We start from the raw sequence: 16,273 nt of genomic DNA on the forward strand, positions 1-16,273 counted from the left end.
ATAGGAGGCGGATGCTCTAGCGATACGCCACCGCTGCGGTGGCGTCTCTAAAGCGTTGGCGAGGATGAAATATCTCCATGATGCCTTTCAACAGCTGCGTTGCATCCTCACATTGCGTCCCTTTGGGGAAACCTTATGCCGGGGCCACGCTCTCAGATATAATGCTAGCCCGAGTTCATGTGTGCTGCACGTTTGTTTAATGGCGCACATCGTCGGATGAGAACGACGCCGCATAAAACGTCCTGTTACAGGTCAAGTCGATTCATTCTTTATGTCTTCAGAAAATCTAGATTACGATCGTGTTTCTTCTGCTGCTTGAGCGTTTCTGTCGTTTGCGGTACGTCGGTTTCCTGCCATGGTCAAACTTTGTCTCTTTGATTCCCGGGCAGTGCCTGGAACATGAAATCAGCAGTGTTATTCAGAAACATTAGATTGCATTTGTATTTGAATTAATTTCTGATAGCCTAATCAGCGCATCATTGGACACCTAATAGAATATGGATGGTCGGAACCCTTTGCGAAATATTGCTTAACGTGCTGTTCACACTAGTTTACATGTGCGAGATTTAATTCAAATAGATGTGTAGCAAGTATGTACAATAAACGCGACTTGGTAAATGGGTTATTCACCTAGACAGCTCCATCAAAAATTTGTTCTCATTGATTCGGCACAGTTCACTCCATATTGAAACGTTTTTAATACTACGATATTATGCAAAAGCATTGCACATATCTGTGCCAGGCGCTCTCTTATGTTTACATATCGAGTGTCTTAAGTACGGCTGTTGAAAAAACGTAGCCATTTCCAGATAGCATTGGTAAATCTGACCAAGTTTCGGAGGGGTTGATGACATCAGACTTTGCTCGGTAATCATCGACTTGATTGCTATTTGGCAAAGTCTAGTTAACACATGTTTCAAATATTGCCTTTTTTAGGCATGATACAATGGCTTATATTCAGCCAATACTGAAAGTAGAAACGTGCTACAAATGTTGTACCTTGCACAAGCTTCGACAAAAAATTTGCTCAAGATTTACCGTGCTTTGCATACTTTTACTAGGTAAACGTATCCGGATTTTTTTTTTTTTGCAACAGCGCTGGAAGAAAACGGATGGAACTAATGGATGCATTTAGCTGGAGAAATTGAGTGCCTTGTCGCTAAAATTGGTGGAAATTACAAAGGTGGAAAACAAAACTTCATCGCTATAGTTCTGGATGCCTTCAATTCTTAAATTGTAATGTGCACAAAAATTCTTTTTTGTGTGGTTGCTGTCTTAGTACACCAGCTCACGTCTCTCATTTTTCCATTCTGTCAATTTCCTCGCCTATACATCCGTGCAAAGAAATATCATGCAAAGGAATATTCATGCAGGAACTGCCATGCAATGTGGCGTCTGTGGCATTCTTTGTTTCATGGATACACGTAGAAGTGAATGTCATTTGGCCCAGTGTCTTCACATCATTCATTGTAGCCCGTGTGATAATTTTTCTTCTGCTAGATTATCTAGTTCCGGTATTCGTTGAGATCTGTTAGTATAGACTTGGTATTTGCAACCTAGTGAGCAGTGGCACACTGGGACAGCGTAGACAAGAGTGTTCTAGCACAGTCCCATTTTTTACGGATGGATTCAAATATGTGGTTCGTAATAATAAAATGTTTTACAGCACTGTCACGGAATGCTGCGCGCTCGTTCGCGGAGAGAAAAGATTGACGATGTCCACTGCGCTCCCGCATAACTTCGCGAAAGAGAACTTAGTAAACAAAATAGGAAGTTCCCTTTCATGGTTAAAACACAGAAATGGTTGTAAAAAAGCATGGTACTCGCTAGCCACACAATGATAACTATAGCACTGCACAATATGGTATGTAATACACGCTTCTGAGTGCGATGTCCTCTTTTTCTACTTTGATAGCTGTTATTGCCTCACTCCACTCGTTGTTTCCATGCCCGCCGGGGTCGCCGACGTCCATCGCAGGAATTTGTATGAGTTTCGAAGAAGCGTACGGAATTCTCTATGCATGGGGGGCTTCTAACTTCAAAACCACAGATTACACATTGGAGACTTTCCTTTTATCCACACCTCCGATGATACCGCAGACAATAGTGCTCCGGAAGCCCATAGTCGTGCGGCCACTTACTATTGCCTTGCTTATGCAAAACGGTCCGCAGTGCATCTATAAACCAGTTCCGCGTTGAAAGAAATGGGACAGGGACACAAAGTTTTACGAGGTGGAACGTGAGTTGTGAAAAAGGAGAAAGAAAAAGCCGTGTCTGTACTTCAGCACCACCCGCAAGCGCCACCTCCAAAACAAACACGCCTCGGAGAGAGATTCAGCACTGAATGAAGTTTTCGTCCTAATATCAGGCTGCTTTCTCGCTAATAGCTATTGCTTACTCCTACCTATACCGCACAAGATAAAGCAATATTTATTCTGCGTGATAATGCTTTCAATATGGTTTCATGTTTTCACTGTGGGCGTACGTCGAATATTTTTTTTCTGCAAAATTTCGCATGACATTTGATTCATGGGGTTTAACGAACTAAAGCCCCGCTGGGGCAATGGGAGTCACTGTAACAGAGGGATTCAGATTAGTATATAGCATTCGCGCTTCGTCAAGTGCACCTAAATCTCAGTGCATGACCCTTTATTCTCATTTTGCCTACATCAAAACGCGGCAACCACGGCTACAAACCAAACTCGCTACCTCGTACTCAGCCGCAAGACGCTTTAACTATCGCGCCCGAAGGATAGGTAATTCGTACATTCGTGCAAATTCCTCACTTTGAGTTCTAAACCTACTAAATGTCACATTTGCGCTTTGGCGTGAATATGAAAGACAGAAAGCTATAAATTTAAATCAGGGTATAAGTAATAAATTTCAGAGGATCGCGTTCCACGCGAAGGCGCAAATATAAATATCATTCGCAAAGGTTGTTGTTTACCTAAGTTTCGAAAGAAATATTCAAATATAACAAACGTCAAGATCCAGTTTTACTCTGTCGCCAAAGTGCACGTTTCACGTACTTGAAAGTCTCAGTCAACGTTTTCATGTCGCCTTCGGTAAATCTGAAGAAGTTTCTTGTTCCAAATCTGTGAGAGAAAAATAGCAGTGGTTTCGTTTATATGGTTCCGTATGGTTGGGTTTATTTGAAGAAAATACATCTATAAGCTTAAAAAATACAACTGAAGACCATTACTTTTGGGTAAATTATACATGTTCAATTCGGAAAGTTGCAATATAATTATGAGAGACGGCATAGTCAGGTGTTATTGGGTAATTTCGACCACCCGTTGTTGTTGAACTGGCACTGACACCACAATACAGGAGCGTTTTTGAATTCAACCCCTAGAAGAATGAGCTCTCACTGCTCGAATTTGAACTCGCGGCCATGTAGTCAGCATCATTAGGCAGTAGCCATTTACAAACCACTGTGGTTTACGCGTGGCCCTTAGCAGCCAACAACGTGAATCATCATTTGGTCCTCCCGGTTAATTTTAACTCCTGAAAGCTGTAACACGAGTGGAGCCAACTGCAAACATTTCAACATCCAGTTATTTGTTGTTAAAGTGCACAGACTTTAATGAAAAGTACTTTACGCTTAGGGCTCATTGTTAATGCGGGTTTGTTAATAGCAGCTTCTTTGGAAGTGTCTGTGCTGGCTAACACAATCAGGGTAAAACTCTACAAACTCGTGCAAGTACGCACTAAAGTAGGCGCACAAAACCGGTTGTCGTTGGTGAATGGCTAGAATATGGCGCGCGCAAATTAATGCCGAAAACGTGGGTTCTGCTCTCACTGGCAGCGAGTTGCTTTTTCGTCCTCTTTGGTTTCTATTAGCGTATCATGTCTGCATCTTAGCTGAAATCACATGTAATCTGCCCTTCACCTTCATTCGCCGTACAAGGTTGTGCCTAACATGCAGAACCCCTTGGTTCCCCTTCTCGTTCTAGTTTTACTGAGGGCTTGTACGGGTTTGTGTAATCTTTTCTGTAGCGTTTGGCTTGTCACATCTCTCAACATGCAAAAAAGGGTTTAAGAACACCCAAACATGTACAACGAAATTCCTGAGGCCATATTACAAGTGCATTATAACTATTGGGCAATAATGCTTCAAAGAAAAGGCAAGTTCACGAAGGCGCCTAGTGTTAGTGCTTTGTTAGTGCTTTGTCAATGTGTACATTATACGGCGACTGGTGAGCACGCACATTATTGCAATCTTGTGCACAGAACAGCTGTTTAGCATTCACATCATTATGCAAAGGGCAGTTAGTTTTTAAGGCAATTATCCCAATTTTCTTATATTTGTCTAAGCGTCTAAAGCTAAGTCGGACGTATTCACTTTTAAATACATGATAATATAGTGCCACCCTAAAAATACGGCGGATGTATAACGCTCATCCGCAATCGCATTCCGCGAAGCCTCACACTACGTTGAGAATGCATTTGTTAAAATATATGCCGAGCTGTTATCATGCACGCATACCTTCCCGTCTTCACATGAGCTAGCTGTGTTCCTGCTCCAACAACAGTGAGAATTATACACTGCCATCTAGAGCAATCGGTGCAATCTGGGGCAGATGGTTCGCTATTATAATGAAAGAGGCGTTTGGAAGTGGCTTTAGGTGGTAAATACGCTATAGATAAATAGTTAGAGCAGAATGTACGCAAAATGCAGAGGAATCAGCCTTGAAACGCCGAAATCAACAAAATGAATGAACGAGAGGTCCGATCGTATAGTTATTGGGCAGTAGGTAATATTATTACCGAAAAAAATTATTACCAAATTTATTGACTAATGGTTTCATTCCTTAAACAAATATTTAGTCTATATATGATAGCATCTTGTTAACGCAAAAACTAGGAGTAAAAAAATGCGGCATAACCCATCTCCCGCTGACTGCCAACAGTAGTGCGTTTACCATCGAATAAATATAGCATCACAGCTTATTGTCATCTTCCAAACGAGTTATGTACGAGGCATGTACTGCAGCAGGAATCATCTTTCAAGGTTACTTAAAAAGTTCGGCTCCATCTAGATAAGTCACAACGAAGCCTGCGGGTTGTCTCCGAGATGCATGGTGTGCCGATGCCTGCAAATGCTGAGAATTGTTTCCCCGATTGCGGCACACCCAGTGGCACATACTGAGTGACTCAAGTTGGCGAGATGTTCATCGAAGAGATGCACATCACTACGGCATTCGTTCCTGCTAAAGCGTCGGTTTGCTGTCGTTGAGAAAACCTCGTGACATGCGTTCGATACCGCTCAGCACTGGCGGAAGTTAAGGGATCCTTTTCGTGAATGAGGAGTTGCGCATTCCCAGTCGTACATACCTAGTTACCCATGTAGATGACAATGACCGTTATTGAATAGCGACACACTTAGTTGGCATGCACCCAGTGGCCCAAGTTTTCATCAATGAGGGTCATTGAAGACCAGCATTTCAGCATTCACCAGGACAGCATTGAAAGATGCTTGTATATTTTTGAAGCGCTTGTTGCACTGCCTCCATCCTCGTTTTATTAGAGGAAACTTGGTGATGGCGACAAGCAATGCGTGGCCAAGCTCCTGGTGAAATGGCATCGAGAAACGTCTCGGACGTGAACTCCATTCGCAAGAAGGAGGGTGTTGTTGCCGGACTTGAGTTCGTCAGTTGCGCAAGCATTGATGACGCGGAGAGAGAGTATCGAAGACTGCGAGTAAACAGGAATACCGTTACTGTGGTAAATTTCGGAAGTTGCCTTTTAACAGCGAAGCTGTTTAAGCTCTTGGTTGCGCCGCGTAGTGCTAAGAAAAACTGCTCCTGGCAATGACGTCCCCGCGCGTTGCCTAGCAACCACCTCGCGGAGCGGCGTGCGCTTCGCCTCCTCTCCTTGCCATGCACATGTTGCCTTGACTTGGGACGTTAAGGAGAAGGAAGGAGAGCATGCGCACGGCGCTTGCTATGCTCTGGAGAGGGAAAGAGAAAATGAGATTGAGAGCGAGAAATCAATTGTAGCAGCACCAACTAAGCTACGGGAAGAGCTGCTGATGACGCCGTCCGCGTTTCCCCGTTTCTCCTCGTTCGCGCTGAACGTGCGCGGTGTCCGTGACAGCAGAAGGCGCGTCTGGCGGCGGCTTGGCAGGTTTCGACCAGCCACGCCCCGGCAAGTGTGGAGGCGCAGCTTGGCCGTGACGTCACCGGGGACATAATGCTCGGAGTCACCGCGACGGCAGCAGAACTCTCGTTGACTCTGTGGCGAGTACATGCACCCTTTACATGGGACCACCAAAGAAGATCCGGACATCCGAAGAAGAAGCCGCTCACCTTGAAGCGCGTCACGCGGCCAAGCGAAAATCTGTGCGTCGGAGGCGAGCCGATTCGGAATGGCATTACTGAGCATTTCCTAGTAAAACTTAGCCAAGCCTAGTAAAACCTGGAAGAAGCTAGGTTGATCACCCGCTCCACTGTTTACTCCAGCCTTGCCTAGTGGAAGCTGCCGACATCTTGTTCTCCCTTTCCAGCCCCCCCCCCCCCCCCAAACACACACACCTGTGCGCCGTGGACTGCCCTAACGCCTCGTGAAAGCGCATAATAACCCAACACCAGACAGATTTTCGGGCGAGTGCCTGGGCTCATGTTGGAAGCTATTTTTTGAGGCAACAAGTACCCCACCGTGTTTAAAGAAGACACGCAAATTGGTACAAACCTTGCAACGAAGAGAAGAAGAACACCCCAGCCATAGCACGAGGCCATGTCAAATAAAGAAAAATACCTTGCCAGAAACAGCGCCTCCTCACGGCCATGTAACTGAATGTGACAAGGCTGAGACACATTGTTGAACTTTGTCACCACTCTGTTACACTGTACATATTTGCTTACATACCTCTGAAAATAAATAATGGTTTGCCCCTGACCTACTTTGTTCAGTGTAGCCAACATCGGTGGGTTAGTGTGAAAATATTTTTTCTCTGCAAATCTCAAAGCGGTGTCTGAAAGTGTTAAGCGCTTCTTGAAAAAATAACTCCACTGCTGTCTCAGTGAGTCCTAGTGAGCAACAATGTTGCTATTGCAACGCAGTGTCATATAGTACTTACCCTGCAAAAAATTAACATATACGTATAGTTGCGTGCTGTGATATTCATTGTCTTGGAACCTTTCAGAACATTGTCAAGTGTCGCTGTCCCATTATATAATGGAGCCTCCTAAGCAGATTGCTTGCAACTTTATGTGCTACTGATTTTATGAAATCTAATCAAACCTTCACAAACAATAGGAAGCAATGGCGTTTACTCACATGCGTGCAGTTGCCCTCACGGTAGGCCAAAATCTCCCGCTTCCTGGTGTGTGCTGGATAATTGCTGCGCTTGTCGTTTTAGTGCAGAAAGTTGCGTTGGTGGAGAAGTCTGCTGGTAAACAGTTCCTAATGGATTATCAGTTATCACGCTTTATGTAAAATCTGATACTCCCAGTTGACTATGAGCACAGTGTAGGTTATATGCAGGGTGATAATTTTTGAGTTTCATGGAATTTCTAGAACTCGCCTTTGGCAGATGGCACAATTTTTGTCCTCTACATGGAATATTCAAAGATGCGGGCATTACTAGCACGAGAAATCCATACAGATATGTAAATAATTAACAACATTCAATAATTAGTGTCCTTATCAATTATTTTATGACACTTATTGCAATTCACGAATTGTACCGGTGAGCTTGTAAGACGTATTCACTTGAAACGAATTTCCAGCATGACTGAAGTTTCAAGATAGTATTTCCCGAAGTGTGGAATGAAATACATCGGCGTTCTAGTTACTTTTGTGCTCCAATGCATGAAACAGCGTTTTGTTAAAAAAAAATAAGCGAACAACACTTCATTCTTACGGAAAATTTGATGGCGCATATTTCCGAACTGGCATCAGTCTGGAAATTCATTCTAAGTGGATACGTTTCATTCCAAATGGATACGATTCCAACCCACCGGCTACAATTCGTAAATAGCAATATGTGCCATAAAAATTTCATTCAACATAATGTTAGCTGATTTTTTGGTAATTAGTTTTATATGTGTTTCAATTTCTCGTGCAAGTAATGGCCGCCTCTTTGAATAATCCAGCTCAATGACTACAAACAGGCAATTAAAAAAAAATCCATAGAACATAAAAATGATAAGCATGAATAGAAGCTTACTGATGCCTCTTTCAGCCAAATGGCTCATAACACAAAAGTGAAATGTCGATTCTAAAAAAACGGTGGCAGGTTCGTTGCATATTCAGTCCATTTCACCGGACGGACGAAGGAAGGATAGTAAGTTCAAACATGCTAGGCCTGCGGAGCTGCGCAGCGTAAACACCAGAGCTGAGGCTACTTGGCGGGATCGGTACATCTAACGTGACGCTGAGTACGTATGTGGCAGAACTGATTTCCAGCAGCATCGCGTACGCTCGCCTATACACATTTTCAAACCTTACCCACTGCCCGCCGTGGTTGCTCAGTGGATACGGTGTTGGGCTGATAAGCAGGAGGTTGCGGTTTCGAATCCTGGCTCCGGCGGCCGCATTTCGATGGAGACGAAATGCTTAAAACACCCATGTACTTAGATTTACAAGAGCGTTAAAAAATCACAGGTGGTCCAAATTAATCCGGAGTAAATAAATAAATAATTTTCGAAGGTGACCCAAGGTAAATATACCTGGTAGCTAAGCTTCCATAGAAACCCATACGTTCAAAACATGGTGGTTCATCGGCGGTTCATCGGGCTTAGCGCCATCTGTGAGAGGAGGGAACACTTCCGGCGGAAGGAAAAATAATGTGACGCCATATCCGTTAAAAACAGAAGTGACGTCATTTTGTTCTCAAAGGCACGAAATTTGTTTTGGTGACCTGCCTATTGAAATGCTGTATATTCAAATGCCCCGCCATTTGACTTGATGGGCGTTTCGAGATTTCAGCGCTAAAATTGATACAGGAAAAGGTCAGCCGTACGGGTGTCGAAATCGCACCGCTGCACAGTACATACTTTCTTTTGAGGCCGACGAAAGCCTTGGGTGTAGAGGGCTGGTCCCATCGCCGGAAGCCAAGGCCATCGGGCAGCAGAGCCGCACAAAATCAGCTAAAGGAAACAATTATCTGGCGGTCGTAACTCACTACTTTTGACTGAACAGGTTAAGAAACGATGAAACCACCCACGCAAGAAATTCAGACAAACATCGACAAGCAAACCAAGACGACGTGTGAGGGGGGCGTATTGTAACAGGTGAACGTTACGAGAACGGCTTTCTGCTAACTTCAAGAGCTGCATTGCATTGCACTTGGTAGCGGTGTCAACGAGGGGGCGCTGAAAAACGGTATTTATGGACGATGAAGAAGTAAAATAGTTTTATTTTTTTTCCCGCCACGCGTATATACAATTGATTACAAATTTCATTTTCGTTGAATGAATCAAGCTGTGTCTCGTTTTATTTAAAAATGCATTTTTTTCTTTCCCAATGTTTGTTCCCTCCTCACATAGCCACGCTTCAATTAGCCCTGCTCCCATAACCACGCTTGCTAGCTGATGCCGGTGACAATTTGTTCTGAACTGCTTTTCGCCCGAAGCTTCGCCACCTATTTGGATTGACCTTGGGTGACCCACCATGCCGCCAATGAGTTGTGCCGGTTGTCGGGGATCACCTTCAAAAAATTGCCACGCACGCACTTGCAGCACCGCCACGCGTAGACGCCGACTGAGTCAGACCACAAGACACTTTCAAACACTACCATTTTTACTACTTTTCAGAATTCCTTGGTGGTAAAACAAATAATACCTTAATATCTGCACTGCAGCAAATATACGACAAGATAAAAATTTCTTCCTGAACCAAACTTCCTAACTTCGCAGAATGGCAAAGTATGGCCGTCTGGCAGAATGCATTATGGTGATTGAGGGACGCACGCGCATTCGAAAATTTTTCGTTAAGCCTGGCCTAAAACACCTGTCTTTTAAGAAATGCCTTCAACATTTAACTTTTCAGTTTCATTGCAACCGTCAAAATCTCTGCATTCCGCGCCGATACGAGTCTGATGGCCTCGACTTGCCGTCGGAGAGGCGATAACGTTCCGCCTTGAAGTTATTGTCAATGAGCCCACAATAAATACGAAAGTGTTTTGACCCATTCTTTGATCCAGAAAACATTGAATTTACTCTGCTGTACCGCACTTGCAGGTCCATTCCACATCATTTAGTAGAGCCTAAAAAGCTCTTCTAGCTGTCTCTTGTCGAGTACATTGAGTTACATACCGAAATTACCCTTCATTGATTCAATTTATAGATTGTAACTACCTATTGTAGCATGTACTCTAATGCTGTCGCACAAAACCCGAAGTGTTCTGAAAGGACGTTTTCATGCCTCTTGAGAGCTTACGCTTAAGAGGCATGGTGCGCTTAAGAGGAGTGGTGGCGTGGAGCAGAGGTAGAATACCCGACGTCAAATCTGAAGGTCGTAAGTTCGAATCCTACTCCAGTCCACCACATTTTCAGGCATGGAGTGGTGCCTGATACCGACAAGAAGATATATTGCCGAGAGCTAGTGGGGCTATACTAGTTCAGGTGCAACCAAACTAGGAAGGCCCACTAAGCGTCATCAAAGTCACTCCTTCACCAGAACAGGAATTGGCCTCCCTGGTGCAGTATTCGGCCACTACCTCCCTCATGACTCCGACAATTAACACATGGCCCGCAGTCCCCAGTGGCTGCGCAGCACCTGACGAAGGTGGCGGTCAGACCTGCTACGCGGCAGAGGGTGCTAAGAATCTCTCAGTCCGAACAGGCCGCCAATGGAAACTGAACCTGGCAACGTTCAACACGCGCACCATCTCTAGTGAGGCTAGCTTACCAGGAGTATTTGAAGAATTATCAGCCATTGCCTGGGATATTATTGGCCTTAGTGAGGTTAGAAGAACTGGTGAGGCTTTACACACAGTGCTGACTAACGGCCACGTCCTTTGTTACAGAGGTCTTCCAGACAAGAGAAAATCCGGGGTAGGATGTCTAGTTCATAATAACACAGAGGGCAACATTGATGAATTCTACAGCAATAATGAGAGGGTAGCAGTCGTCGTAATAAAGCTGAATAGGACGTACAAAATGAAGGTAGTACAAGCATATGCCCCAACCTCTTGTCACGATGATGAAGAAATATAACACTTTTAGGAAGATGTTGAATTGGCAATGAGAAAGGTGCAAACTTAGTATACTGTAGTCATGGGCGACTTCAATGCAAAGGTGGGGAAAAAGCAGGCTGGTGAGCAAGCAATTGGCAACTACGGCATCGATTCTAGGAATGCAAGAGGAGAGATGTGAATAGAATTCGCAAACAGGAATAGGCTCCGAGTAATGAATACCTTCTTCAGGAAGCGCAGCAACAGGAAGTGGGCCTGGAAAAGCCCTAAAGGAGAAACAAGGAATGAAATAGATTTCATACTCTGCCGATTCAAGCATAGTGCAGGATGTATAAGTGTTAGGTAAGGCAACGTGCAGTGACCATATGTTAGTGAGGTCTAGGATTTCTCTCAATTGGAAGAGTGAAATTAGTCAAGAGGAAACAGGCCAACCTAGAAGCAGTAAGGGAAAAGCAGACCAATTCAGGCTGGTGCTCGCAAACAAATATGCAGCTTTAGAAAATGAACATAAAAACAACATAGAGGTAATGAATGAAACCGTAACTAGGTTGATCTCAGAAGCAACAGTTGAAATAGGAGGTAAGGCACCAAGGCAACCAGTAGGTAAGCTCTCCCAAGAAACAAAGGACCTAATAAAGAAACGACAAAATATTGTCACGTAGTAGTGACGCTGAAGAAAACAGTCGTAAAACTGTGTACAGCGAAACTGGTTGTTTATTGGGCGAACCTGTGCCCACAAAAGCAAGGTACACTCAAAGCACAACGATAACGGCGAACACAGTCGGCGATCGTCGAAAATCTGATCAGCGGCGAAACGCGTCGGCTTTTATACCTGAGTCATCGAAGGTTCTAGATTAATCCCTGATGCCCGCGTGTCTTCGAGAAAGTTCTAGAGAATTCGCGTCAGTCATGCAATCAGATAACATAAGCGTCGGTGAAAACAGGCAATGGAAAGAAGCATCGATAACGTTCTAGAAACTTCCCATACAGGCACGTCCTGCGCCGAGCGATAACGTTTAACATTTGTTAGCCGGTGGAAAGCGGCCACCGGTGAAAGATAAACATCTATACGTGTCAATACCCTCTCCTTAAAAAGCATCGTCCCGATGCTACAAACAAATGTGAAAGCGAAAACAAAACCACACGTAATAAAGAAAAAAAATAAAGTAACAAAGTACCTAAGTTCGTCAGCGGGCGTAGAAAGGCTTAAGACGCACCACATGGACGACTTCGGGTCGTGCGCGGCGCCGCTGTGATTGCGAAATGCCGTCTGGCACGACCTCATAGTCCAGTGCGCCAATACGTCGGATGATCTTACATGGTCCGAAATAGCGACGTAAGAGTTTTTCGCTAAGTCCTCGTCGGCGTATCGGAGTCCAGACCCAAACACGGTCTCCGGGCTCCGATTCAAGAAATGAGATAGAATTCGCTGAACTCTGAAAACTAATCAACAAGAAGAAAGTAAGGAAAATTCGAACTTATAGCGTTGGAAAGATTGAGGAAGCCGTAAAATATGGACGCAGCATTAAATCAGTAAGAAGAAAGCTTGGCATAGGACAAAGCAAGATGTATGCACTGAAAGATAAGCATGGTAATATCATCAGCAATTTCGATGACATAGTAAAAGCAGCGGAAGAATTCTATACTGACCTGTACAGTGCCCAAAACAGCCACGCTACTTTCATTCGAAATAGTGATGAACCGGATACAGATGCTCCTTCTATAACTAGCAATGAATTTAGAAGGGCCTTGAAAGACAGGTGAAAAGCTGCAGGAAAAGATGGAATAACAGTAAATTTAATCAAAGATGCTTGAAAAGCTTGCGGCCCTTTATACGCAATGCCTCACAACTTCAAATGAAGCAGGGAGCTGTAAGAACGCCAACATTGTATTAATCCATAAGTAGGGAGACGTTAAAGAATTGAAGAATAACAGACCCACTAGCTTGCTTTAAGTATTGCATAAAATATTCACCAAGATAATTTCCAGTAGAATCAGGGCAACACTTGACTTCAGCCAACCAAGAGAACAGGCTGGCTTCAGGAAGGGATATTCTACGATGGATCATATCCATGTCATCAATCAGATAATCGAGAAATCTGCGGAGTACAATCAACCTCTCTATATGGCTTTCATAGATTATGAAAAGTCATTTGATTCAGTAGAGATACCAGCGGTCATAGAGGCATTGCGTAATCAAGGAGTACAGGAGGCACACGTGAATATCTTAGCAAATATCTACAGGGATTCTACAGCTACCTTGGTTCTCCACAAGAAAAGTAGAAAGTTACCTATCAAGAAAGAGGTCAGGCAAAGAGACACAATCTCTCCAATGCTATTCACTGCATGCTTAGAAGTATTCAAGCTCTTAGACTGGGAAGAATTAGGAGTGAGGATCAACGGCGAATATCTCAGCAACCTTCGGTTTCAGATGACATTGTCCTCTTCAGCAAAAATGGAGACGAATTACAGCAAATGATTGCGGACCTTAATCGAGAAAGTGTAAGAATTGGGTTGAAGGTGAACATGCAGAAGACAAAGATAATGTTCAATAGCCTGGCAAGAGAACAAGAATTCAGGATCGCCAGTTAGCCTCTAGAGTCTGTAAAGGAGTATGTTTATCTAGGACAATTACTCACAGGGAACCCTGATCATGAGAAAGAAATTCACAGAAGAATAAAATTGGGTTGGAGTGCATACGGCAGGCATTGCCAAATCTTGACTGGGAGCTTACCACTGTCGTTGAAAAGAAAAGTGTACAATCATTGCATTCTACCGGTTCTAACATATAGGGCAGAAACTTGCAGGTTAACAAAGAAGCTCGAGAACAAGTTAAGGACCGCACAAAGAGCAATGGAACTAAAAATCTTAGGACTAACGTTAAGAGACAGCAAGAGAGCGGTGTGGATCAGAGAAAAAACGGGGATAGCCGATATTCTAGTTGACATTAAGCGGAAGAAATGGAGCTGGGCAGGCCATGCGTAGGATGGATAACCGATAGACCATTAGGGTTACAGAATGGATACCAAGATAAGGGAAGCGCAGTCGAGGTCGGCAGAAAACCAGATGGGGTGATGAAGTAAGGAAATTTGCAGGCGCAAGTTGGAATACGCTAGCGCAAGACAGGGGTAATTGGAGATCGCAGGGAGAGGCCTTCGTCCTGCAGTGGACATAAAATATAGGCTGCTGCTGCTGATGATGGAGCGCTTGCGCATTTTTTACTGTACTGATGCGCCGTACTGATAGAGCAACGTGTATTACCGCGATAGCATTAAGGGCCCCGTGTCGCAGAAAATCAGGCGTCGGGGCCGGCGTCGGCGTGTTCGTCGGCGTCCGTGGCGAATAAAATCATGCCCAACCACCCCGACCCCCGATCGCGGAGGCCTTCCGCGTGGCGCAAGGTGTTAGTAGACAGTTTTAGTTTAACGTTAGTGTAATAGCGGAGTTAAGGGAAACAGCGTTACTGTTCGGCAAACGAACTTTGCAGGAAGAGAGTTTTAGTATACATTGGTGGTGTAGTTTACGTGCAGGACGCTATTTCATTACGCTTTGAATTTCGCGCATATAGGGCACCTAATTCTATGTTTGTGTTTGGCCGGAAAGTGCGAGAGGCCGCGCTATGGAAGCCAGAAGCGCGTTGTATTTTTACTTCCCGTGTCCGCCGACCTGCAGCTAAACAGACAAGGAGTACAAGCTGTCTACCATAGCCTCCGAAATCTTCCCATATTAACTACAACGACTTAACCACAACCTACACACATGGTGGCGTCGGACTGTAATTTGAATGTACGAGAAAACATAATTCTATTATGAGAAAACTCAAACACCCTTTTCCAGCATTTCTAACATACCAACAGCAGAGCGCTTGGATAGGTTAGTTGCGAAATGATGACGCTCATATTCTCGGCAGGCCAAATCGGGACTTCGCCTGCCTAATGCGTTTTCGACACGTGCGCGCGTCGGGGCTATATCAAACAATTATTAAAATAATAAAAAAAGTGCTAAGGGCTTCACATTTTAATATAAGACGACCTATATTGCCCCTAGAAAACCTTCTTTCCAGCAATACATGTCTGTTTAAAGGTGAAGCCGAATTTAAGAGGATCGACGTAAGCTTGGTCTTTGTAAGCAGGCTTTCTCACGTTCAGTGTTGCGGTGAAGCCCACTAAATCAAAAATGCCATGCGAACGGGGCCCGATAACCACTCTTAAAGCCGAAGCTCAAGCGTCCTCCAATTTTTATTCTTTGAGTGCTGCCACGCCACTTGTCTTGTCTCCGTTAGCTGTTGCTGCCTGAATGATAAAGACTAAGTCAGAGATTCAGGCATATGGCAGTTATTGGGTGTTGGCGGTATAATCTTTGGACGAGTGCTTTTCATTTACCTTACGGAAGCTATCTTCCTTAGTTAAATATACTTTACCAGTACACAACTGACTGTGCAAGAGTATGCTTTTGTAGGGGAGAGGTAACATTTCGGGAAGGCACGAACTGCGACATACGCCAATTGCGATCATTCGAACTCATCATTCAGCACGCAACGGAGCTATGCTCAATCTACGTTCGACGTAATTTCATGTGAGGCGGAGTTAGAGCTTGACTCTAGGAGCGAGCTGTACATCACCACTGCTTTGGACATGTTGGTAGACGTTGATGGTGCACTGTTGTGTCTGTCTTGCTATTTTCCCTGCCTACAAGCGTTGGTATGGTTTTCATTCGGTATAAGTCTCGCGAACAGAATCCTGTATAGCCTAGCTCCTCTTTCTTGTTGTCAGACAAGCATTTCGGTGGAATTTGCATTTTGGTGACGTGTAATTTGGTCGATAAAATGATCACCTGTAAGAAGTGCACTTTTATTTTACCCAGCACAATTTTGACTTCTGGTTTTGGTGAATAACATTAAACACGACCGGAAAATTGAGCAAGTATGAAATCTTTTGTATACCAGAATTAGCAAGGCATAATAAATACATCGTAGAATAGATTTGTGACTACATAGCAGTAATAGAGTTTTCCAGCACTAGATATAACTGCGCTTTTTGAATAATTCACCAAATTGCCTTCCTGTTGCAAAACTTGAGACAAATTGAAGTCTTAAAATAATATCGAAAATATATTATTCACATAAACTGG

The 16,273-nt window shown here is 44.0% G+C and overlaps 1 protein-coding gene across 2 annotated transcripts in view; it reads right to left on the bottom strand.

The window, feature by feature from the left end:
• Positions 1-209: 209 nt before the first annotated feature.
• LOC125939964 (uncharacterized) overlaps positions 210-16,273 on the bottom strand; it is a 214,268-nt gene continuing 198,204 nt past the window's right edge. For both annotated transcript variants that reach the window (XR_007463206.1, XM_049655559.1), the window contains 3 exons: positions 7,282-7,390; positions 3,030-3,095; positions 210-392 (listed from right to left, as the gene is read on the bottom strand). Coding sequence is in view for 1 of the 2 variants with exons in the window: in XM_049655559.1 (XP_049511516.1) it covers positions 287-392; positions 3,030-3,095; positions 7,282-7,390 (281 nt within the window). In the remaining variant the exon portion in view is untranslated. The remainder of the gene's footprint in view (positions 393-3,029; positions 3,096-7,281; positions 7,391-16,273) is intronic.

Source organism: Dermacentor silvarum, chromosome 9 (assembly GCF_013339745.2).
Source record: "Dermacentor silvarum isolate Dsil-2018 chromosome 9, BIME_Dsil_1.4, whole genome shotgun sequence".
Taxonomy (NCBI): domain Eukaryota; kingdom Metazoa; phylum Arthropoda; class Arachnida; order Ixodida; family Ixodidae; genus Dermacentor; species Dermacentor silvarum.